Raw genomic sequence first — 27,179 nt, forward strand, 5'->3', positions numbered from 1 at the left:
CTCCACTGGATTCCGAGTCCTTGTGATGGCTTCTTGAAAAATGTTGTGTGTGTGTGTGTGTGTGTGTGTGTGTGTGTGTGTGTGTGTGTGTGTGTGTGTGTGTGTGTGTGTGTGTGTGTGTGTGTGTGTGTGTGTGTGTGTGTGTGTGTGTGTGTGTGTGTGTGTGTGTGTGTGTGTGTGTGTGTGTGTGTGTGTGTGTGTGTGTGTGTGTGTGTGTGTGTGTGTGTGTGTGTGTGTGTGTGTGTGTGTGTGTGTGTGTGTGTGTGTGTGTGTGTGTGTGTGTGTGTGTGTGTGTGTGTGTGTGGTGTGTGTGTGTGTGTGTGTGTGTGTGTGTGTGTGTGTGTGTGTGTGTGTGTGTGTGTGTGTGTGTGTGTGTGTGTGTGTGTGTGTGTGTGTGTGTGTGTGTGTGTGTGTGTGTGTGTGTGTGTGTGTGTGTGTGTGTGTGTGTGTGTGTGTGTGTGTGTGTGTGTGTGTGTGTGTGTGTGTGTGTGTGTGTGTGTGTGTGTGTGTGTGTGTGTGTGTGTGTGTGTGTGTATATATTTGCCAGTGGTGTCATTAAGTCATTTTTGACTGCATATCCACTATCTCCAGCTACAACAGTATAAAATTCCCCATCTTCAAAACGCTCTTAATTCTTGAAGAATTAAAAATATGTGAATCATGAGATGAGGCTGGCCATCTAGCCACAATATCTCAAATCAAGAGGGAAGAGTCACACACAGTTTGCACATTAATGGGGAAAAAAAATCCCCTGCAATTTCTGAAAGTTTCTGCATCTATGCCACCTGGGGACTGTATTTTAATATGAGTGCAATCAATTGCACCAATACAGCTAGGAAAACAAGCAATCACATAAAACCCATGCTTAACCCTAGCAGTTTCTTCATGTGTAGCTGGCATGTTGATATAATGGTGTGATAAATGTCCTACAGCTTTAAAAACCTTTTCAACTATTTTTCATGTTGTTGACACATGAATACCACTGTGGTCCCCAATGTTAATGAGAAAATTGCCCACAGCATAACATCTTAAAACAACCAGAAACATTGCTTCTAGCAAAATAGCATTATTTCATGCAGTTGGCACTTTAACTGCATCCTTTATTTGATGCAAGACAATGTTTGCTGTTCGCTTATGAATTTTAATTCTGTAAAAAAAAGCTCAAAGCTCTATTTCATCCCATTTTTCAAAATGATCAATTCTTGTTCAAATAGGTCTTCTTAACCTCACTTGCACATCAAAATCATTATTCTCTGTTTCATCAAAAATTTCAATAAATTCTACCATTTTTCTAATGCTAAGACTATGAGTTTAGTACATTTAGTATTAACTAAATGGTGTAATTCTCGTAGTCAAAACTAACCCATTTACTAGGATATTCACAGATACATTTAGATCGTCACGAAGGTTTAACATAAACAGCAGTTTAAACCTGCAATACACAAGTTTTAATTTTGAACCAAGTTTAAACTTGATACAAAGTTTAAACTAATGTGGGGGGGAAATGGATGTTAGTTTAAACTCTGTCTTAAACTTGTTTAAAATAAACGTAGTTTAAACTTGTTTGGAGAAAATAGCCCTTAGTATGTTTAAATTATCGAAGTATAGGCATTGTTAAACAGATAGTCACCTAGTGATTTAAGACCATAGAAGGGTTATAATTCCCCACTTTAAGATGTAGAACAGTGTCATTTTAATCATATGTTATCTGAAGATGTCCCATAGAAAGATGAAACATCATCATCATCATCATCATCATCATCATCATCATCATCATCATCATCATCATCATCATCATCATCATCATCATCATCATCATCATCATTTGCCTTGTCGCTGCAAGCGATCCTTTTCATCTCTCCATAACCTTGGTATCCCATCATCTCAACTACCTCTTCAAAGATCTTCTTTCGTGGTTTCCCTCTGCCTTTCTTTCCCATCATCTTGCCTTCGAACAAGTTATTTATGAAGTCATTATATGCTGGAGAATGTGACCAAAAACTGATGCTTTTCTCCTTTTTATCACTGTTATTAATTAAATGTCTCTGAGTGTTTATTTCTCTAAGCACTGCTTCATTAGTTTTCTTCTCAATCCAGCTAGTTCTTGTCATCTTCCTCCATAGCCACATTTCCACTACCTCTAGTCGTTTCACGTCCTCCTTCAAGATAGTCCACCCTTCACAGCCATATAGCAGCACACTCCAAATGAATGTTTTGATAAACAATTTCTTTTGTTCAGTATTTAAGGATTTATTAGTTAAGAGCTGCTTCTTCTCCTCAAAGGCTTTCTTACACAGGGAAATTCTTCTTTTTATTTCCACAGTGCATCAGTTGTCATCGGTAATAACTGATCCTAAGTAGCAGAACTTGTGCACCTGTTTTATTAAAATATTTCCAATTCTGAGATGTGCCTCTGGCTTCATTTTAGATTTGCTTACAACCATGACATTAGTTTTATTTACATTAATGTTAAGATGGAAATCTTTTAAGATGGATGTTAATTTATTGAGCATGATCTGCATGTTGTTCTCACTGTCAGCCAGAAGTGCAATGTCGTCGGCAAATCTAATACAGTGTACAGTTGTTCCATTTATTTTAATGCCAGGTGTTTTTGATTTAAAAATTTTCATGGCCTATTCAATGTACAGATTAAATAGAAATGGTGATAAGGAACACCCCTGTCTTACTCCTTTCCTGATCCTCACTGCATACTGTTTCATTACTTTCAATGTTTATTCTTTGATTGATATAGAGGTTTAGTATTGCCTTTCTGTCTATGCAGTCCAAATGAATATCCTTCATAATTCTGAACAGTCTTTTTCACTGAACATTGTCAAAAGCTTTTTCCAGGTCTAGAAAAGCTATATATGTATTTCCGTTAAGCTCTAGCTCTCCAAGATGGTTTAAAGTGCTATAATAGCTTCTTGCGTTCCTACTCCTTTCCTAAACCCAAACTGATCATCATCTAGATTCTGCTCAATTTTCATTTTGATTCTGTTTCTTAATATGCACGTACATATTTTTGCTGCATGTGAAACAAGGCTTAGTATTCTGTAATTGGAACATTCTGTTGAATCTCCTTTTTTGTGCAGTATTGCTGCTATGCTTTCTACAAAATCCTCTGGCATATCTCCGTTTTCATAGCAGTACTTCGAGATTTTGAAGAGTTCATCCTTCAGCTTTTTTCCAGAGTTTCACCACAGTTCAACAGGCAGTTTGTCTGGTTCAGGAGCCTTTTTCATTTTCAGCTGTTGCAGTGCTGTTTCGAATTCACTTCTCATTATGGGAGGACCTAGTTGATCTTATGAAACCTGCTCGTTTTATGATGTACTCCTCTACATTGTCAATTTCTTCTCCATTATATAGATCCTCCAAATAATCTTTCCATCTCTTCATTACCTTCTCATCTTCTATTAACAGATTTCCTTCCTTATCTTTTATTACACTGAATTTCATTTTAGCCTTGAATTGTAATCTTTTTACTTGATTGTATGCTCTGTCAGCATTTCCGATTTTCATATCATGTTCTATGTTTTTACAAATGTCATCCATCCATCTTTCTTTCACTTCTCAGCACTTCTGTGTAACTAGGATTTTTAGTCTCTTACAGTTTATCATACCTTCTTGAGTACTTTTCCAGTGTTCTTTATTTCTTTCCTGAATGAGATTTAGTATTTCTTCAGTCATCCAGTTCTTACTAGGTTCAAGTGTCTTTTTTTTCCCTAGCACTTCATCTGCTGCCATTGTAAGTGAAGCTTTGACATCGTCCCAATCTGTTTTGCTGTTGTTGTTGTTGTACATGATAGTGTCTGTCTTTTCTTTGAATGCTACTTGTGTTAATGGATCATTTAGCTTTTCTACATTCCATTTCTTGCTTCTTGGTTTCTTTAACTTCTTCAGCCTGATTCGACATTTTGCTCATACTGGGATATGGTCGCTGTTGATGTCTAAGCCAGGGTAGCTATGGCATGACGTTACCTGATTTCTGCATCTTCTCTTAACTAGAATGTAGTCAATTTGGTATCTGTTATTATCTCCGAAATCCTTCAACGTCTTCTATTAGGCATGTCAAATACAGTGTTCATTATGATCATGTCCTGTTCTTCACAGAAGTCCATCATACGTTCTCCTCTATCATTTGTTTGTCCTAGACCGAATCTACCAGCAACTTTTCTAGTATTATTGCTGCCTCTATTGAAGTCTCCCAATATGATTATGTATTCTTTGTCATCGTTTAGTTTAATTATATCTTCTATTTTATTATACATTTCCTCAACTTCCGTCGTCATGTCCAGTAGTAGGGAAGTATACCTGTATTATTACTATATCTGTTGGTGTGGCAGTTATTTTCACCATCATTATTCTATCATCATCATGATATGTGTTTAACATGTTGTTTGCCCACTTCTTTCCTAATATTACAGCTACTCCATATTGTCCACCATTTTCATTTCCACTGTACACAATTCTGAATGGGTCACTGTGGAAATCACCTTTGCCAGGCCATCTAGTTTCACATAATCCCAGGATGTCTATTTTGTTTTCATCCATAATTAGTTTGAGTTCTTCTAGTCTTTCCTGTTCTTAGCATTGTTCTTGTGTTCCATGTCCCTATTTTAATCCCTTCTCCAAACTTCTGAGGTTTTTGCTTGCTGATGACCTGGGATACCTCAGTTACTCCCCTACCGGATCTTGGTGTCCGAGTACCATGATCAGTAGTATCTAAGTTACAATTCGTACTATCCATAGTTGCTATACTAGGAAAAATAATGTGATAGTTTCACGTTGCCTTCCATATCGTAGTTTTACGGCCATTCAAGTCTTCTTGACCATGCCAGTAAATTTTCAGCAACAGTCCAGTAGACACCTTTTAGTCCTGCACTGTGCTGATACTGATAGCGCTGCTTCCACTACCAGGAAGAGAGACTCCTCCTCCTTTCCAGCTGTTGGGATATATCCTCATTCACCCTTCAAGCCAATGGTCCTCTTCACCTGTAACCCTAGGTAGGGGCCCTATAACAGGGTGGGACGAAACATGAACTACAGTTTTAATATGTTTCGTTAACTCAGTGATCTAATGCATTGCGAATTGTATTGAAAAGGTGGTTTAATACATCTCTCAATAAATGGATAGCTGATGTCAATCGGGATTTACCATGGAGTCTATCATATGCCACCGTAAAATTCATTAGTGGAACGTAAAAACCAATAACGTTAATCACTTTATTTGTAATGTCCAAGGCAGAGGTAAAATCTGGCATAATCTTTGGTCTACAGATATAGAAAATCATGTATGGTAGATAGCTTCAGGAGATACTTTATAAAGAAAATGAATGATTTCAAGATAGTTGTTCATGGTTTCCTAGATTACAGAGCCAAAAATTATGTGTGCTAGGAGGAGGTAAAAAGAAAAGAAAAATGTTCATAATACCTGCTTTTCCGCTTTACTTTTGTCGATTGGATCCACGTAAGAGAAATTGTCACCCAGCCGAACTGTATACTGTTTAACTTCATTGCTTAACACTCTGCCAACATACCCAGGAGCTGTTATAAGAGCTTCTAATTCAGCCATCATCTTATTACAGGATGCAGCATCACAATTTTCATAATCATATCTAAAAGAGACAGAGACAAAGTAATTTGAACTCAAGCAAACAATTACTTTCACACAAAACAAATATAAGCAACATTGTTATTTTATTCCAGCTGAACACACAACTATTTTCCTACTAGTCTAATGAATGAGACATTGGTCATTTTGCAGATGATTCAATAGTTAATTGGTGACTACCACAAGTCTTATCACAAAAACAGGAGTAGTTTTTATAAATGGATAATAAAAATCCACACATGTAATATACACTTTCATTGTAGACTGTAATGTATTTTAGCAATGATTTGCAAGTGGTTCAGAATCTTCCATGATCCTCTATTCACAGCTAGAACTTTTCCCACAAATTTGTTTGAACAATATTATAATTTAGGATTCCCGTGTTATCAGTGTGTGATCTTCACTTTATGTCACCCATATGGAATGAGGGAGAGGGAAATAGAGTGAGATGCTCAAGGTCATGTGTTAAGTGATAATTCTGGATTACAAGTTCATACAAAGTTGTAAAAAAAAACCCCTCTCTCTCTTCAGTTTGCATGTTGACAATAGAGTGTTTTAAACACTCCATGGATTCCATGCAACATTTATACAAGATGTATAATACTTGGACAAATGGTGGGGAGGCAGGTTTCTAACAAGGGAGAAATGTACTATAAAGATACACAAAAAATTGCTTCATTTAGGAAGTATTAGTGAAAGTACATTTTATGATGAGACATTACCTGTTTAACATTGGCATCTCATAGGAACTGTTAAACCCATAGCAATTCAAAAAATATTCAAAATCTCCTCGTGCATATACACATACATGAACTTGTCACGTCACATCATGGATTGCTGCACCCCTTCAAAAACTTTCACACGGTGTTGAATGGTTTCACAGGCTTCCATGAAATGTTACAGTGCCCTTGTATTTGGAATTTCTGTTGCGAACCAATGATTTTACATTTCCTCACAGAGAGAAAACCAAAGGATTGACGTTGGGTTAATGGGTTGGCCATGGAACCTGTCCTACCATACCTATCCATTTATCATGGCAGATATCAGCCAATGCATCATCATCATCATCATCATCATCCTACTCCATTTCCCTTGTCCATCTCCTGCCAGGTTGGAATGTTTATGGAACCTTTCCATCTTCCTCTATTCAACCACCATTATTCCTCCTTAACTGGGTTCCAATCCAGTTTCTTCTAATAATACTAATCTTCAGGTTTTTCAAACACCTTAATCTGGGTCTCCCTATTCACCTCTCTCTTTCAATCTGGGTTTCCATCATCTGCTTCAGCATCCTTTTTTCTTTCATTCCCTTAACATGTACAAACCATCTAAGTTTATCTCTTTCATTTCTGTCAAAAAGCTTTTCACCGAGCTCGATAGCTGCAGTCGCTTAAGTGCGGCCAGTATCCAGTATTCAGGAGAGTAGGTTCGAACCCCACTGTCGGCAGCCTTGAAAATGGTTTTCCGTGGTTCCCCATTTTCACACCAGGCAAATGCTGGGGCTGTACCTTAAGGCCACGACCGCTTCCTTCCCACTCCTAGCCCTTCCTTGTCCCATTGTCGCCATAAGACCTATCTGTGTCGGTGCGACGTAAAAAAAATAAAAAAAAAAGCTTTTCCACTCCTTCCTGATATCCCCATTTCTTACTCTGTCCTTTGTTGTCTTTTCTATCTTACGTCTTAAAAATTTATTTTCACTGGCCCGGATTTTTTTTACCTGTCTTTCAGTCAGTGTCTAGGTCTCTGCTGCACATGTCAGTATTGAACAGTAGTACATCTTACACATCACCTATTTACATTTCAATGGAACTCCTTCCTCTACACCACAGTCCTCACACTCTGGTAGAATGCATTTCCCTGTTGAATTCTTTTACTGATCTCCATGTCCAGTCCTGCATACTGCAACAGTTTGCTTACCAAGTACTTGAAGGCGTCTTACCTAGACAGTCAGCAGGAGTAGGACGTGCTGAGTCGGGTGTGCCGGTAGAGCGGGAGTGGAGTGCGAGCGGTGCGTGGACGAAGGAAGACAGGAGTGAAGAGGAAGATGACTGGCCTGGATCAATATCGGGCAGTTATCGGAAGTTGGCAGGGGCAAGGGAAGAAGGAAACAGCCAGGAGTGAAGGAGGTAAAGTGGAATCAAGATTGAAGGGTAAGATGATATTTGTGGCAATGGTGATTAAGGTACTGCTAGTTATAGAGGGTGTGGAAGTAAACCCCGGACCCACTCCCAATGGCAACATGAGCTGTGAAGATGTGGAGGTAATAAGGAGGGTGGTTAGAGAGGTTGTGGAAGAAGTTGAGAATATGAGCCGATGGATGCAGGGAAAAACAGACGAAACAAGGACCAAAGGAGGAATCAACGAGAGAGAAATTGCGTCACTCAAGGAGAAAATAAGGGATATGGGGGAAGAGGTGGTGAAGCTGAAGGCTGAAATAGAAGGCAGTTGCCAAGAATGCAGGAAGAAATGCTTATTTATATATGGAGTGTCGGAAGAAAAAGGAGAGGACAAAGTGTTGACAATCTACAAGGTTGTGGAACTCATCCAAATAAAGATGAAAATTAACTTTAGTGAAGTTGATATAGATGACGTGGAAAGGATGGATAAAGCACAGGGCAACAGGCCGATAAAAGTGAAGTTGTTTTCCACCCTGATGGCAGAAATAGTGATAAGAGGCGCCGACAATCTACGGAGTATGAAAATCTTGATTAAAAGAGACATGGGAAGAGAAGGGATGAGGAATATAAATACTATAAAAAAACATTTAGTCCGGGCCAGACTTCAAGGGTTAAGAGCTTACATTAAGGGTCAACAACTAGTGGTAACCAATGGCCATTGGACCAGGTTTTGGACAGTGACAAAACTACGGGATTTGAAAGAGAATATGAAGAGAGCAGAAGAAATAGGGAAGAGAGTGGAAGAAAGGCAAGTTATGGACAGCAGTGTTAGAGAAGATGGACATGGTGAGACTAGGGGCCAGACACTGGTAGTGAGCCACGGAAATTGGTCCCGAAATCGGAGAGTGACGAATTTGAAAGCATTGGAACAGAGCTTGCAGCAAGATGAAATTAGCAGGGCAGAGGAGGACGCACATACTATTTTCAAATCGACTGTAGAAGGAGCCAGGGAAGCAGCAATTGAGATGAGAAGGGAGACCAGGGCAATAGTTAAGGAGCTGAGGATGGAGGACAGTGTGAGAGAAGAAAGGAAGATGCAGGGAGTGAATGTGGGTGGGGAAGCACATGATGTGGCAAGTGCGCATAAACAAAGTGAAAATACGGCTTTGAGGGAGGAAGCAGAAGCAAGAGGTGCCTTGGCTAAAGGGAGAAGCTTAAGTCTAAAAGAGATGTGGGGTAAGAAAAGTGAATTGGATGAAGGCGTAGTGACAAGAAATAAAAATAAAAAAACAGCAGCAGTAAGTAAATTGTTTAAGCACATGGGAATAGTGGTGTGCATGTGTTATTTGTAACTGAGATAAGAGCGATTAAGTAGTTAAATTAGGAGGCGGTGAAGTATGTATATTCATTACTGTCACTGTATTTGGATTGTATAGTGAGCCGGATTGGCGACCAACATATCGAAAATTCAATAGAGTGCTCAGATTTCTATATTGGAATGAGAGGAGAGGTAGTGAATTTAGATGGTATTGGAAGGCTGTAATTAAGATGAGGCGGGTATTTGGTTAGTAAGTAAGGAAGAGAGTGATTGTAAAAAATGGGTAGATGATAAGGGTAAAAGATAAAATTTGATAAAAGGGTAAAATTTGATGGCATAATTTAATATAGTGAGATGGTAAAATGTAGGGGTACAATTCAATATGGTGAGACTTATGTGGCTATAGTTGAGATATTTTGGTTGGTGAATACAAGTGGTTTCAGGATGATTGTGATTCAAAGTTGCGATGGCATGTGTGGTGAGTTTTGTAAATAATAACGAGGTTTCGTGATTAAGTTAATGTGTGAAGAGGGATGGTATATGAGCTTATCTTGTTAGTGAATAAGGTAGTAGAGTGAATGTAAAAGTTGTGATGAGTTAAGGCTGGTGGTTGAAAAGGGAAATAGTGATGTATGGTTGGTAATGTATGGAACTTGAAAATGCAAATAAATCAGATGTATTACCAGAACTCCCAACCTTTGTGCAAAACTCTATGCAGTTAACTCCAGTAACAGAACTGGAAGTTTTTAAAATCATACAATCTTTGAAGAACAAAACTTCCACAGGTGTAGATGAAGTTCCCACTAAACTCATTAAAAAATGTGCTCCCTATCTGGTACAGCCTTTAACTTATCTCATCAATGAATCATTTTCTAGTGGTCAGTTCCCTAATCTCCTAAAAATAGCTAAAGTTATCCCAGTCTTTAAAAGTGGAAACTTACACGATTTACATAACTACAGACCAATATCAATACTTACTGTTATTTCAAAAATATTTGAATGTGCTATGAAAGATCGGCTTACTAAATTTTTAATCAAATATAACTTGTTAAATAATGCACAACATGGGTTCAGAGCTGGCAGAAGTACTTTGTCTGCTTTATCACATTTTACACAGTTGGTCGTAAATGCTCTTGACAATGATGAAACTGTGATAGGACTATTTCTTGACCTTTCAAAGGCATTTGATACTGTTGATCATGAAATATTGTTGCACAAATTATATCAGATTGGAGTTAGAGGAATTGTTAATGACTGGTTTAGATCATACCTGAATAAACGATCCCAGTTTGTTGAAATTATACATTGTAACAGTAAAGGGCATAATGAGACATATCACTCTCAGGTAAAAAGCATAGACTTAGGTATTCCGCAGGGTAGTATTTTGGGGCCTGTTCTTTTCTTGATCTATGTGAATGATCTTCCTCACAATAATCAAGTAGAAACAGCAGTTCTGTATGCTGATGATACAAACATAATTATTAATAATCCTGACCCTACGTCTATAGAAACTACAGCAAATACAGTCCTGTCTAGGTTAGAATCATGGTTCAGGAAAAACAAATTAACATTGAACTTTAAAAAGACCCAATACATGGAATTCAAGGCATCTAACTACCATGACAAAACTGCAAAAAAACACAACCTTATATTAAATGCAAATGCAATTGAAAATACGTTGACCACAAAATTTTTAGGTGTCCATATAGATGAAAAATTAAGATGGGATTGTCATATTAAAAAAATAGGGAAGTCTCTGAGTTCTGTTTGTTTTGCCTTAAGGATTTTGTCTAATAGTTGTAGTGAAGAATATGTTAGAATGGCATATTTTGGATATTTCCATTCTGTCATCACTTATGCTATTGGTCTCTGGGGCTGTTACAAATCAAATCTTGATGTTATTTTTCGAATACAGAAACGAGCTATCAGAATTATATTGAGACGTAACAGGTTAGATCATTGCAGACCATTATTTAAGAGACTAAGAATACTCCCAGTACCAAGTATATACATCATGCAATGCATTCTACACGTGAAAAAAAATATTGATCATTTCAGAAAGAATTTTGACAATCACAATTACCAGACGCGAACAAGAAATAATATTTTTATCGAACACAAGAGTAAAACCATTGCCTTGAGACATGTAGACTCTGTTGGAATCAGATTGTTTAATAAGCTTCCAAATACGATTAAAGATATTAGTCCCGTCAGTTCATTTACCACAGCTTTAAAAAATCTCCTGCTGAGTAGCTGCTTCTACAGTACAGAAGAATACATGATGAAGTGCTGGTAATGATGCTACTACTTATTAACTTGTAATCTAGTATATAGCCTTAAAAATATGTTAATGTCACATTGACTATGTTCACATTATTAACACCACACCAATATATTTTTATTTTGTCTTGTAAATATTGGTTATTAATATTATTTAAAAAAATTAAGATGTGCTGTCCTAACATTGAGGTATGTGGTGTTTCTGTTCTTCTTCCTTTTTCAAAATGTTCATTGTTGTGCATATATTATTGTTAGTATTAGGAAATCACTTGACAACTCCTATACTGTTGGCATATTTCAAAATATGTAATTGTACAGTCTATGGAAGCTAAATAAATGAATGAATGAATGAATGAATGGCAAGTGAGATGGTTTCATTTAATGTGGAGAGAGGTCTAAAATTTTTAAAGTAAATAAGTGTGGTAGAGGTTGAGGACGAAATGAATATGTGGTGAAAGAATATGACCAGATGGTATAAGTTGAGATGGAGGCTGACTAGATGATAGTATTGTGTAAAGGCTGCCAAGAGATTATGTGTATGGAATGGTAAGTGTGATGGATTAACTTAATGAGGAGATGGGCCTGAAATTTTGAATGAAACATAGGTTGGTTGAGACTGAAGGAGGAATTCATATATGTTGAAAGAGTAAGACTAGGTGGTATAAGCTGAGGTGGAGGTTGATTGTCAATCAGCAACAATAGTAATGAAACGTAAGGAGAATAATTGCACACTGGCACTACAGTGGATGTATCATGAAAGCTGGGTTTGCAACTTAAGTAAAGCAACAGAGAGGTCAGTGCTCAGGAAGGACTGTGCTGAGTTGCAAACCCGGCCGGAAGAGATATGCAGTTTGTTTAAATTACAGATGCTGTCTGCCAACACTATTGTACTCTACACAGTAATATGATTTTTTTTAAAGTGTATTATTATCATACTGCCATACTGCCTTCTGCCATGGCCAATAGACAACCAATAAGTGTTGATCTTGGGCCAGGCAACAGTGTTTATTCTGCCGCATTGCCTTTTTTTATTATTATTCATATTATTTATATTATTATTATTATTATTATTATTATTATTATTATTATTATTATTATTATTATTATTATTATTATTATTATTATTATTATTATTATTATTTATGGTTTTGTTCATATGTCTGCCTATCTAGTGGTAGTCTTTTCCCTTTCATTTTGTGGGCTGGTCTAGGTCAGACTTGTTATTTTTTCTCTCCATTAATGTATCATATACATATAATGTAGATCTGGAAAATAAATAAATAAATAAATAAATAAATAAATAAATAAAGAAATAAATAAATAAATAAATAAATAAATAAATAAATAATCATTATAGACTGTTATGCCTTTCAGCGTTCAGTCTGCAAGCCTCTGTGAATTTACTAAATGTCGCCACAATCCTCGATTTGCAACTAGTGTTGTGGCCTCATTTAGTTCTATACCTCTTATATTTAAATCATTAGAAACCGAGTCTAACCATCGTCGTCTTGGTCTACCTCTACTTCTCTTACCCTCCATAGCAGAGTCCATTATTCTCCTAGGTAACCTATCCTCCTCTATTCGCCTCACATGACCCTACCACCGAAGCCGGTTTATACATACAGCTTCATCCATTGACTTCATTCCTAAATTAGCCTTTATCTCCTCATTCCGAGTTCCCTCCTGCCATTGTTCCCACCTGTTTGTACCAGCAATCATTCTTGCTACTTTCATGTCTGTTACTTCTAACTTATGAATAAGATATCCTGAGTCCACCCAGCTTTCGCTCCCGTAAAGCAAAGTTGGTATGAAAACAGACCGATATAAAGATAGTTTCGTCTGGGAGCTCACTTCCTTCTTACAGAATACTGTTGATCGCAGCTGCGAGCTCACTGCATTAGCTTTACGACACCTTGATTCAATCTCACTTATTATATCACTATCCTGGGAGAACACACAACCAAAATACTTGAAATTATCGACCTGTTCTAGCTTTGTATCACCCATCTGACATTCAATTCTGTTGAATTTCTTACCTACTGACATCAATTTAGTCTTCGAGAGGCTAATTTTCATACCATACTCATTGCACCTATTTTCTAGTTACAAGATATTAGACTGTAGGCTTTCGGCACAATCTGCCATTAAGACCAAGTCGTCAGCATAGGCCAGACTGCTTACTACATTTCCACCTAATTGAATCCCTCCCTGCCATTTTATATCTTTCAGCAGATGATCCATGTAAACTACGAACAGCAAAGGTGAAAGATTACAGCCTTGTCTAACCCCTGTAAGTACCCTGAACCAAGAACTCATTCTACCATCAATTCTCACTGAAGCCCAATTGTCAACATAAATGCCTTTGATTCCTTTTAATAATCTGCCTTTAATTCCATAGTCCCCCAGTATGGCGAACATCTTTTCCCTCAGTACCCTGTCATAAGCTTTCTCTAGATCTACAAAACCTGAACACAACTGCCTATTCATCTCATAGCTTTTTTCAATTACCTGGCGCATACTGAAAATCTGATCCTGACAGCCTTTCTGTGGTCTGAAACCACACTGGTTTTCATCCAGCTTCCTCTCAATGACTGATCGCACCCTCCCTTCCAAGATGCCAGTGAATACTTTGCCTGGTATACTAATCAATGAGATACCTCGATAGTTGTTGCAATCCTTCCTGTTCCCTTGCTTATAGATAGGTGCAATTACTGCTTTTGCCCAATCTGAAGGTACCTTACCAACACTCCATGCTAATTTTACTACTCTATGAAGCCATTTCATCCCTGCCTTCCCACTATACTTCACCATTTCATGTCTAATTTCATCTATTCCTGCTGCCTTATGACAATGGAGTTTATTTACCATCCTTTCTACTTCCTCAAGCATAATTTCACCAACAAAATTTTCCTCCTCCCCATTTGCTTGGCTGTTCACAACACCACCAGGATGATTTCCTTTTACATCGAGAAGATGTTCAAAATATTCCCTCCACCTCTCCAGTGATTCCCTGGGATCTATTATGAGTTCACCTGAATTACTCAAAACACTGTTCATTTCCTTTTTCCCTCCCTTCCTATGATTCTTTATTACTGTCCAGAAAGGTTTCCTTGTTGCTTGACCTAGCCTTTCCAAGTTGTTACCAAAATCTTCCCAGGACTTCTTTTTGGATTCAACAACTATTTGTTTCGCTCTGCTTCTTTCATCTACGTACAACTCCCTGTCTGCCTCGGCCCTTGTTTGGAGCCATTTTTGATAAGCCTTCTTTTTACGTTTACAAGCTGCTCTCACTTCATCATTCCACCAAGATGTTCACCTTTTCCCATCTTTACACACAGTTGTTCCTAGGCATTCCCTTGCTGTTTCTACTACAGCATCCCTGTATGCCACCCATTCACTTTCTATATCCTGAACCTGCTTTGTGTCTACTGTTCGAAACTTCTCACTAATCATATCCATGTACTTCCGTCTAATTTCTTCGTCCTGGAGATTTTCTACCCTTATTCGTTTGCAGACAGATTTCAGTTTCTCTACTCTAGGCCTAGAGATACTTAGTTCACTACAGATCAGATAGTGGTCTGTATCATCGAAAAATCCGCGGAAAACTCGTACATTCCTAACAGATTTCCTGAATTCGAAGTCTGTTAAGATATAGTCTATTATGGATCTGGTACCCCTAGCCTCTCATGTGTAGCGGTGAATAGCCTTATGCTTGAAGAATGTATTCGTAACAGCTAAACCCATACTAGCACAGAAGTCCAGCAAACGCTTCCCATTCCCATTAGCTTCCATATCTTCCCCACATTTACTAATCACCCTTTCGTATCCTTCAGTTCTACTCCCAACTCTCGCACTGAAATCGCCCATTAGCACTATTCTATCCTTGCTGTTGACCCTGACCACGATGTCGCTCAATGCTTCATAAAACTTGTCAACTTCATCCTCATCTGCACCCTCACATGGTGAATACACGGACACAATTCTAGTCCTAATTCCTCCAACTGACAAATCTACTCACATCATTCGCTTATTTACATGCCTAACAGAAACTATGTTCCGTGCAATGGTATTCCTGATAAAGAGCCCTACCCCAGACTCTGCCCTTCCCTTTCTAACACCCGTCAAGTACACTTTATAATCTCCTATATCTTCCTCGTTATCTCCCCTTACCCGAATATCACTTACTCCTAGCACATCCAGATGCATCCTCTTTGCTGACTCAGCCAATTCTACTTTCTTTCTTCCATAAGCCCCATTAATATTGACAGCTCCCCATCGAATTCCATTCTGTTCGCCAAGTTGTTTCCAAGGAGTCCCTCGCCTGTCAAATGGGAGTGGGACTCCGTTACTCCCATAGGTCCGAGGCTTGCTTAAAATGTTCTGAGCTCGGTAGATTCATGAAGCAGCATGCTACCCTACTTGCACATAGTCCAAGTGAGGATCTCTCCTCTAACGGGTTATGGACCACTGGTGGATTGTATAGTCCTAGCCGCCTGAGCACAAGGAGGGCCAGGACTCAGAATATGTCCGAGATGCCCACTCCCATTCCATAGTAACTGGTATCCCGACACTCAGGACCACTTACTAGGCCACTCAGCCGTTGCCCATTGTTCACGAACTAGGACGTGACTACAATAAATAAATAAATAAATGAATAAATGAATGAATAAATGAATGAATAAATGAATGAATAAATAAACAAATAAATAAATAAATAAATAAATAGATAGATAAATAAATAAATAAATAAACAAATAAATAAATAAATACTTGAAGGTCTCTCCAAATTTCAAGGCTTTGTCCCTTTATTTCTATAATTCCTTTCCTTTCCTTTCCTTTCCCATCCTCTAGTGAACACCATTATCTTATTTTCCATGCTGATTTTCATTCTGTAATTTTCAATAATCTCACTTAATATGTTGAGTTGCCCTTGTACTTCATCTCTGTTTGCTCCCCACACCACAATTTCATCTGTACACAGCATTACCTTCTACCCCTAGTTCCCATATTTTAAATTTGTCTCCTTCATAATTTTGTCCATAACTATTATGAATAACAGTGGTGGCAGCACACTTCCTTGTCGTAGACCAGTTTCATTCCAAAACTACTCTGTTATCCCCACATGTGTCTGGACACTGCTGCAGCAATTTTCGTACACTGTTTGCATGTACTACATCATTTGTTTCCCAAATCCTGTCCCTTGCATTACTCTCCTTACCTTTGCTAGGGGTACATTATCGTAAGCCTTTTCTAAATGAAGGAATGTCGTCACCATACCTCTTCTGTACTCCCAACGTTTTTCCATTAACTGCCTCATACTGAAAATGGGTCCAGTGTTGATCTTCCATTTCGAGAGCTATACTGGTCTTCTTGTAATTGCCCTTCCTTGGAACAGGTCCTCCTCTACCTATCCATCGGTCATGATAAATATCAGCAAATGCATCGTGAACAATGTGACTAAAATATGCAGGTGTCCTATCATGCATAAACCATGATTTGTTGTATTGCTCGTGGCAAATGCAGCAGTAAGTCTGGAAGGGTGTTCTCAAAATTAAGTGCTGGTAGACATAGCCTGTAAAACATATGGATCTACCAGACAGTCACTAAAAACTCCAGCCCCACACATTGATCTTAAATTCATGCTGGTGACTAGCCTGAATTCTTACATGAAGATTCGCACCACCCCATAACTGTAGGTTGTGAAAATCTGTAATACCATTTCATCCACATGTTGCCTCATTGGTTCACAAGACTGAAGACACAAACAATGGATGAGCTGTTTGTGTAACAAACCATAAGCAGAAGTTCTTCCATGGAGGTAATCAACAGGTGAAAGACCCTGCACACGTTGAAGATAATGTGGATACAGGAGCTGTGCGCGAAGTACCTCTGCATGAGGTATGTTACTATATACCATTTGCTCAGACTGACTGTCTTGTGCTGATACCTGAATCCTTTTCAGCAGTCTGGAGAATGTGTTCTCCAAGCGACTCTCGGTCTTCCTTGATGCACAGTTTGTAGTACTAAGGAGCCTGTCTCAATAACTCAATGATACACAGCAGCAAGGTTTGATAACTTGACTGCCTGTGGTCTGTAAACCTCATTTGATGCAGCTGTGTGGCCTTACGTCTATTACCATTTGTGCGACCATACGTAAAATCGTATCTGCCTGCTCACGAAATAAACATCCTGCCATGGTTAAATGACTTTAACTGTAGTAGCTGTACACAGCACACGCAAACGACAGACAGCCACCAACCAGAACTATACAAAACAGACAAAAATATAAACAAGGGCCCATAGTAACACAGCACCACCTAGGATACAATGTGTGCATCAGCAGACTGACTTGTATGGATAGTGATAGTCACAGCATGTGTGGCTTCGGCTGCTGTTTGCATGTGTTTCCAGCTGACACCTAATGTAGGCACAGAAATAGTGGTGACACTGTGAGGCAGGAACCGGAGTGTAGGTGATGGTGTATTGCCGAATTGAAGTTTGTTTTGTGGTAATGGCTACTTTTACCATTACAAGATCATTGTGAACAGTAAGAAGATCCCAGGGCCTTACCAGCTTCAGTAACGGCTGGACTTGTGAAAATATAAAACAAGGAGAAACTTCCTCATTACTTACTTTCTCATAAGTACTGTTAGTAGGTAGGATATTTAACCATGCAGAAAGGTAAACAGCTGGTGACAAACATGTCACACTGTACTCTTGCTATGGTAACAGTGTAGTACTACCCAAATGGAAAACATAGCCTGAGTGTTCACAAGTAACACACTGAATGTCTGACCACACTTTAACACGATGCCTTATGAACTGAGCATAATTCACGCAGACTCAAGAAGGTGTACTGTCTCTCTCCCCCAATGGGAGATGGTATGACCACTCCACCATGGCTACTGAATGCAGCAATTGACAGTAGCTATAATACTTATAAAGTGAGCACTGGCAAGTGCAGTATGTGTAATGAGTAAAGCATTAAAAAAAAAAAATAAAAAAAAAAAAAGTTTTGGACTCATTAAACAAAGGTGTAAGAAAAAAAATTTGTTGTACTAAAATCTGAAGGGCTTAGTGGAATAAGGGGGGTACCTCTCATAAGTACGGTTTTGTGATATTTAGTATTTTGGGGAAGAATGAAAGAAAGAAAGAACGATAAAACATTTAAGGTACTGTATTAGGTAGGTACTGACTAACTTTCTATTTATTTTTATTACACGAAAATTTCACTCAACATATGGATTACAAAAATTGATAGCAAAAAAAAAAAAAAAAAAAAAAAAAAAAAAAATAGACTTCAAATTAAAATTAAAATTGCAATGAACTGGAGGAACTGTATGTCACATAGTTCAGCAGCTTTGATGGGCCTCCCATTGGAGTACTTCAGTTTTGGTGGATTTGCTTTGCCTTTCTGGAAGCTGATAGTCGTTTAAGGGCTTATATCACTGTACGTTTTGAATGTTACAATCCTCTAATTTATCAAATTCATGGAAGAGTTCTTTCTTCTCTTCTTCTGGAATATGTAACCACACCACTCAGTCTTGCAGCAGGCATAACTCTGCCTCTGAGTGTAATTAATTTTTGTCTGCTGTTATGCACTTTCTTCCTGCTATTATCTTTCCCTCTGCACTTCTTTTATGCTTTTACCTTTCATAAGTAATGATTTCTTCAATTATAACCACACCAGCCATGTTGCTTGGAAATTCCAGCTATAAAACCTGCTTTCTCATTGGTCAGTTAGGTAAACAGCTGACCAATCAAAAACAAGAATTCCAAGAGCAGTGGAAAAGCTTCCTTTTTCTCACTCAGAAGTTTGATACCACTTACAAGACCTTTTATATGTTAATATTTTATGTTAAAATGGGGCTATCCCTCACTCTAATAGTACCATAAAATGACAGTATATGGACCAAGCTTATGTATATACACTTAATTTTTGGCTAGAATGAGGGATAAACACTTGTTCCACTAAGACCTTGAATAGGAAGTCTAAAAATGAGGCAGTAAACAACTCTACCTGACAGTTCTTCCTTAACAGGAAATGCTGCTTGACCTCATGTGTTCAAGAAAGTTGATCTGAAGCATTTGTCTGTAGAATAGAAATCAAACAAGAGGTCAGGAATGAAAGCTTATTTGAGGTGTGGATCTGTCTATGAAAAAGGAAAATCGAAATGTCTTACTGTTCATAGATAACACTGTTCTGCATGGATGTCAATGTCTAACAACGAATGAGGGTTCCTTACTCCTTAATAGATCTTTTCAAATAACAGAGTTCAAAAATACAATCCACTTATTTCTATCATTTCAGATTTTCCAATGATTTTTAAATATTTGAAATTCTACAAGTTATATTTCAATGGTGGTGTACACATTAACAGTGAAATAGGATACATAAAAACAGACATTAAAGTGACAGGTCGGACAAACTGGAGCCATTCAAATGTAGATCTGAGAGTAAGAATAATAGCTTTGCATAACTGTGTAGACAGCTCTGATCTGTTTTGTTATATATATAGGTGGAACATATTTCTGAATATGAAATGGGTGTATATGAGATGACAGAGAGAGAGTGTGTGAGGAGACAGAATCCAAGAGTGAAATCATAATGGAATAATAATTGGAAACTTGCTCTCACACAAATTAAAATGGGAAAAACAGCAATTGGTTGAATTGTGTGTGAAAATGATAAAAGCTGCAGGATCTGTTGGTCTACAATTGCTGTATAGGCCATTTAGATTTGGAAAGAAAAATAGGGACAAAATGACTGGAGTAAAGGAGTAATATCTACATATAAAATAACTTGTCCTGACTGACGGATTCATCATCGCCAAGCCAAAACTACTGGACATAAAGAAATGAAATTTTGGGGATACATTTATATTAGGGTGTAGGTGCTCACTAAGGGAGGATTTTTGGATATTCCTTCACTAAGGGGGTGAAATGGGTGGTTAATTTTGAAATGAGGATATCTATATCTCAAAAACTTAAAAGTTTAAGGACGTAAAAATTGGTATTTGGAATTTCCTTTAAAAATAAAGAAACATGAATTTTTTATTTTTGCAAAATCCCATTAAGGGGGGTGAAAAAAAGGGGAAAAGGGGTTGAATACCTTTTATGAGGAGACTTATATCTCAAAAACTGAAGGTGTTACAGGCATGAAAATTGGTATTTGGAATCTCCCTTGAAAATAAAGAAACACATATTTTTGGATAATCCTATGAATAGGGGGTGAACAGGAGTGACAAACAGGGTGAATTTTTAAAAAGATTATATCTGCAAATTATCCCAGACACTTAACATATTACAGATTTGAAAACTGGTATTTGGAATTTCCTGTAAAAGTAAAGAAACACTTTTTTTTTTTTTTTTTTGGAAAATCCACTTAAGGGGAACTAAAAAAGGGGGTGAATTTTTAAAATTAGCATATCTACAGCATATCTAAAAAACTAAACGTGTTGCAGACGTGAAAATTGGTATTGGGAATCTCCATTAAAAATAAGGAAACACTTATTCTTTTGTTTTAGGAAAAAAACCTTAACGGCAGAGGAGGGGGGGGGGGGGTGAAAGAATTGAAAAATTAGTTGAATTATTTGTATAAGAATATATACACCAAAAAAATCTAAAGATGCTGCAAACGTGAAAACTGGTATTTCGAATCTCCTTTGCAAATAAACGCATTTTGGGGGGGGAATCAACTTGGAAGGGAGGGGGGGGGGGAGAAGATAACGCAGATGAATTCCTTTCATGAGGATACATACATCCCAAAAACTGAAGATGTTACAGTTGTGATAATTCGCATTTGGAAGTTCTTTTAAAGAAACGGGTACTGTTTGTTTTTGGAAAATTCACTTAAGTGGGGAGTGTGAAAGGAAGTGAGAATAATTGAATTCTTTTTCTGAGAAACTTATATCTCAAAACTGAAGGTTACAGACATGGCAATTGGTATTTGGAATCTCCTTTAAAAATAAAGAAAAACACAGTTTTTTGGGCGAGGGGAAACCAACTTAACAGTTTTGGGCACACTGACTCAGCGCTCCGGAGAGTGTAATCTTGTGAACTTGTGACATGCAGCTTGATACTACGATTTTAACCAAGGACATTCTAACAATTTTATGTTAGACAAGCACCTACACTGGTGTCCTCTTTTTACGATTTGTAAGAACAATCAGGATCCTGATTATTCACCTTTTACGTTTGAGTTTGATGCTGATGATGCTCTTAAATGGGCGAAACATGTCCCTTGTAACTTTTTATGATAAGATTTAATTCTTAATTTACAAGATATCTTTGTACTGAATAGGTGGATATTAAAAATAACACTTGTAACATACTTTGTATTTAAGTTCACTTAAGGCAGGAGAGGGGTGGAAAGAAGTGAAGAAGAAGAAGTTGAATTATTTTTACGTGTATACATTTATCTAAAAACCTGAAGGTGTTACAGACGTACAGACATAAAAACTGGTATTTGTAATCTCCTTTAAAAATAATGAAACGCGTAATTTTTGATTTTGGAAAATCCAATTAAGGGGTAGAAGAGAATCAGAAAAGTGGGTGAATTTTTAAAATGAGTACCGGTATATCTACATTAAATGTCAAAAACTTAAGATGTTAGAGACAAGAAACTTGGTATTTGGAAAGTCCTTTAAAAATACAGGAACATGAACCATTTTGTTGGTGAGAAAAGAAGTGAAAAATAGTTGAATTACTTTTTTATGAGGACACTTATATCTCAAAAACTGAAGATGTTACATTCGTGGTTTGTTTTTGGAAAATTCACTTGAGTGGGGAGTGTGAAAGGAAGTAAAAATATTGATTTCTTTTCCTGGAGAAACTTATATCTCAAAACTGAAGGTTACAGACGTGAAAATTGGTATTTGGATCTCCTTTAAAAATAAAGAAACACGCATTTTTTGGGTGGGGGGGAACCAACTTAACGGGTGGGGGTGGAGTGAAAAAGGAGTTAAATTTTTTTCACGAGGATACTTATATCTCAAAAACTGAAGATGTTACAGACATGAAAATTTGTATTTTGAATTTTCATTCAAAGTAAAGAAACATGTAATCTTTTGTCTTTGGAAAATCACTTAAGGGGGGGGGGGAATTACTTGAAAAATTAGTTGAATTCTTTGAATGAGGATACTTATATCTCAAAAACTAAAGATGTTACAGATGTGAAAATAAGTATTTGGAATCTCCTTTAAAAATAAACAGGCATTTTTGGGGCGAAATCACATTGGGGGTGGGGGCAGTGAAAAAGGAATTTAATTCCTTTTTATTAGAATATATATATATCTCAAAACTGAAGATGTTATAGTCGTGATAATTGACATTTGGAAGCTCCTTTATAAATAAAGAAACTAGTATTTTTGGTTTTTGGAGAATTCACTTAAGGGGGGAGGGTGAAAGGAAGTGAAAAAATTTAATTCTTTTTATGGAGAAACTTATATCTCAAAAACTTAAGGTTACACACGTGAAATGAAATGGCGTATGGCTTTTAGTGCCGGGAGTGTCCGTGGACATGTTCAGCTCGCCAGGTGCAGGTCTTTTGATTTGACACCCGTAGGCGACCTGCGCGTCGTGATGAGGATGAAATGATGAAGACGACACATACACCCAGCCCCCGTGCCAGTGAAATTAACCAATGATGGTTAAAATTCCCGACCCTGCCGGGAATCGAACCTGGGGCCCCTGTGACTAAAGGCCAGCATGCTAACCATTAGCCATGGAACCGGACTACACAAGTGAAAATTTGTATTTGAACTCCCCTTTTAAAATAAAGAAACACGCAGTTCTTGGAGGGGGGATCAACTTAACAGGCTGGGGTGAAAAGGAGTTGAATACATTTTATGAGGATACTTATATATCAAAAACTGAAGATGTTAGAGGCATGAACATTTGTATTTGGAATCTTCTTTCAAAGTAAAGAAACACGTGTTCTTTTGTCTTCAGAAAATCCACTTAAGGGGGGGGTGAATGAATTTAAAAATAAGTTCAATTCTTTGTATGAGGATAATTATATCTCAAAAACGAAAGATGTTAAAGACATGAAAATAGGTATTTAGAATCTCCTTTAAAATTAAAGAACCAAGCACTTTTGGGGAGGGGGGAATCAACGTAACGGGTAGGAGGAGGGGGTGAGAAAGGAGTTGAATTACTTTTATGAGGATACTTGCATCTCAAAAACCTCAAAAACTGAAGAGGTTACAGACGTGAAAATTAGTATTTGGAATCTCCTTTAAAAATAAAGAAGCACGCATTTTTTTTTTTTGGAAAATCAACGTAAGCGGTGTGGGGTTGAAAATAAGTAAATAAGGAGTTGAAATATGTTTATGAGCATACTTTATCGTAAAAACTGAAGCTGTTACAGACGAAAAGGTTCGTATTTTGAATTTCCTTTCAAAACAAACACACACACACACACGTATTTTTTTGTTTTCGGAAAGTCCACTTAAGGCGGGAGAGAGTGGAAAGATGTGAAGAAGAAGAAGAAGAAGTAGAAGAAGTTGAATTATTCTTATGAGTATACATTTATCTCAAAAACCGAAGGTGTTACAGACATACAGACATGAAAACTGGTATCTAGAATCTCCTTTAAAAATAATGAAACGTGTATTTCCCCCCCCCCAGAATATCCAGTCAAGGGCCTGAAAAGAATTGGAAGAGCCGGTGAATTTTTAAAATGATTACCAGTATATTTACATTATAAGTCAAAAACTTAACATGTTAAGAGACAAGAAACTTGGTATTTGGAAAGTTTTTTAAAAATAGAGGAACATGTACCTTTTTGTTTTCGGAGAAGGCACTTAACGGGGGCTGAAAAGAAGTGAAAAACAGTTGAATTATTTTTTATGAGGATAATTATATCTTAAAAACTGAAGATGTTACAGACATGAAAGTTGGTATTTGTAATCACCTTTAAAAATAAAGAAACACGTATATTTTTTTGACTTGAGAGAAGACTGTTTCTCACATGTACAGTTCTATGTCACATGGACATTTTAGTCCCAAAAGGTAATACCACAAACATGGTTTACAAAGAATTTCTGGGGTAAATGAAACTCAATTTTCGGGTGAGTTTTCATACTTTAGGAATTTTCAGATAATGTCTTAGTACAATGCGGAGGAACGATTACTTTAATCAAATTACGAAATCCATGCAAGCGAAGATGCAGGTAATTGCTAGTGATACTATATTTAAGGAGGGGAACAAGAATATATATGATAATTATTGAGAAATCACACTCATATCTCAGGTAGCAAAAATATTTGAAAGGGTTCTAGAAAAGGGAACAAGAAGAAAGGTGGAAGGATAATTATAAAAAAAGCAATATGGCTTTCAAAATGGAAGATCAACACTAGACCCCATCTTCAGTATGAGGCAGTTAATGGAAAAACAATGGCAGTACGGAAGAGATTTAGAAAAAGCTTACGATAGTGTACCCAGAGCAAAGGTATAGAAAGTAATGCAACGAAAAGGATTTGAAAAATAAATTATGGTATACATGCATGCAGCTGACTAAAATTGTTGGAACAGTATCTTGACACATGTGGGAAGAATGTGGTTTTGGAATGAAGATGGACTACGTCAAGGAAGTGTGTGGTCATAATTGTTATGGACAAAATTGTTAAGGAGACAAAGGTAAAATATTGGAACAGGGAGCTGAAAGTAATGCAGTTTGCAGATGATATTTTGGTGTGGCGAGCAAACAGAGAGGAAGTACAAGGGCAACTCGACATATTGAGCAAGCTTAATGAAACTGGGGAATGGAGATCAGCATGGATAAAAGACAGTAGTGTTGACTAGAGGAGAAAGGGAAGGGGATTATCAAAATAACGGGACAACACCTTGAAATTATGGAGATCTTCAACTACTAGGGAGGTGAACTGATGCAGGATGCAGGGTTGGACATGGAGATCAGCAAGAAAATTCAACAGGAAAATGCATTCTACCAGAGTGTGAGAAACCTCGCATGGAGGAAGGAAGTACCAATGAAGTTGAAACAGGTGACGTATAAGATGTACTACTATTGAATACTGACATATGCCACAGAGACCTGGACATTGATTAAAAAAGCAGGAGAATAAAATCCAGGCCAGGGAAAATACTTTTTTTTAAAGAAGTATGACATGAAAAGCAGGAAAGGACAGAGTAAGAAATGAGGACGTTAGGAAGGAAATCAGAGTGAAAAACCATTTCAACAAAATGGAGAGGGATAAACTTAGGTGGTTTGGACATGTTGAGAGGATGAAAGGAGGAGGGGCAAGAGAGAGATCCAGAATAAGGTGGTTCAAAATGATCAAGAATACATAATTGCAAGAAATATGGATTGGAACACAGTTAAGGATGAACAATTGCGGTCGGATAGAGGAGGAGCAATGGTGGTTGGATAGAGGAAGATGGAAAAGTGTCAAACATCCCAACCTGGTGGGAGCTAGAAGAGGAAAATTAATGATCAATCATCTATTCTATCAATCACTACTGATCTGCATTTAGGGCAGTCATCCAGGTGGCAGATTCCCTATCTGTTGTTTTCCTAGCCTTTTCTTAAAAGATTTCAAAGAAATTGAAAATTTATTGAACATCTCCCTTGGTATGTTATTCCAATCCCTAACTCCCCTTCCTATAAACAAATATTTGCCACAATTTGTCCTCTTGAATTCCAACTTTATCTTCATATTATTGTGATCTTTCCTTCTTTTAAAGATACCACTCAAACTTATTCGTCTACTAATGTCATTCCACTCCATCTCTCCACTGACAGCTCGGAACATACCAATTAATGATATAGATGTTGATTCCCATAGGGAATCTGAAATTTTGTTCCAAATGAGTAAATTTATAATATCAATATAAATGGTCCGTTATTGGACATTATAAATTTTCCCGCTAACTCATTCCTGGTTGTCAGCGTTCCGCCCCCATATGCTAGGCTGGACTCATCAGTTGGTACCTAGCACACCCACCATAATATACGGAAAGATCTTCATTGGGGTAATCACATAAATGGGATTGTAAATAAAGGGTACAGATCTCTGCACATGGTTATGAGGGTGTTTAGGGGTTGTAGTAAGGATGTAAAGGAGAGGGCATATAAGTCTCTGGTAAGACCCCAACTGGAGTATGGTTCCAGTGTATGGGACCCTCACCAGGATTACCTGATTCAAGAACTGGAAAAAATCCAAAGAAAAGCATCTCGATTTGTTCTGGGTGATTTCCGACAAAAGAGTAGCGCCATAATCTATAAGCTTCATTTCCGTATTGATTGTAGCTACAACATAAGAATGATACTGAAGCCTCCACCTTATCAATACATTTATTTATCTACTATTAATCACAGTAATCACAGTACCGGTTTCGACCCCTCGAGGGTCATCCCCAGCTGTCATATACAAATATAGTTATTAAAACATCACATTGGAAGGTGTTGTACATACATGAAAATTGACCCAATTTGACAGGCCGTTTAAAATAAGTTGTATGTTAAAATGGTAAAATAAATCCTCTCTCTTTACAATTACTTATTTTAAACGGCCTGTCAAATTGGGTCAATTTTCATGTATGTACAACATCTTCCAATGTGATGTTTTAATAACTATATTTGTATATGACAGCTGAGGATGACCCTCGAGGGGTCGAAACCGGTACCGTGATTACTGTGATTAATAGTAGATAAATAAATGTATTGATAAGGTGGAGGCTTTAGTATCATTCTTATGTAAAAGAGTAGCGTTACAAAAATGTTGCAAAGTTTGGGTTAGGAAGAATTGGGAGAAAGAAGAAGAGCTGCTCGACTAAGTGGTATGTTACATGTTATAAACATCATTTTAGGTCTGTATTGAAAATTTTTTA

At 37.4% G+C, this 27,179-nt stretch overlaps 1 protein-coding gene across 1 annotated transcript in view; it reads right to left on the reverse strand.

Moving 5' to 3' along the window:
• Pgm1 (phosphoglucose mutase 1) overlaps positions 1-27,179 on the reverse strand; it is a 182,848-nt gene that overhangs the window by 33,175 nt on the left and 122,494 nt on the right. The window contains exon 9 of the mRNA XM_067140390.2: positions 5,432-5,615. Coding sequence (XP_066996491.1) covers positions 5,432-5,615 — 184 coding nt within the window. The remainder of the gene's footprint in view (positions 1-5,431; positions 5,616-27,179) is intronic.

Source organism: Anabrus simplex, chromosome 2 (genome assembly GCF_040414725.1).
Source record: "Anabrus simplex isolate iqAnaSimp1 chromosome 2, ASM4041472v1, whole genome shotgun sequence".
NCBI lineage: Eukaryota > Metazoa > Arthropoda > Insecta > Orthoptera > Tettigoniidae > Anabrus > Anabrus simplex.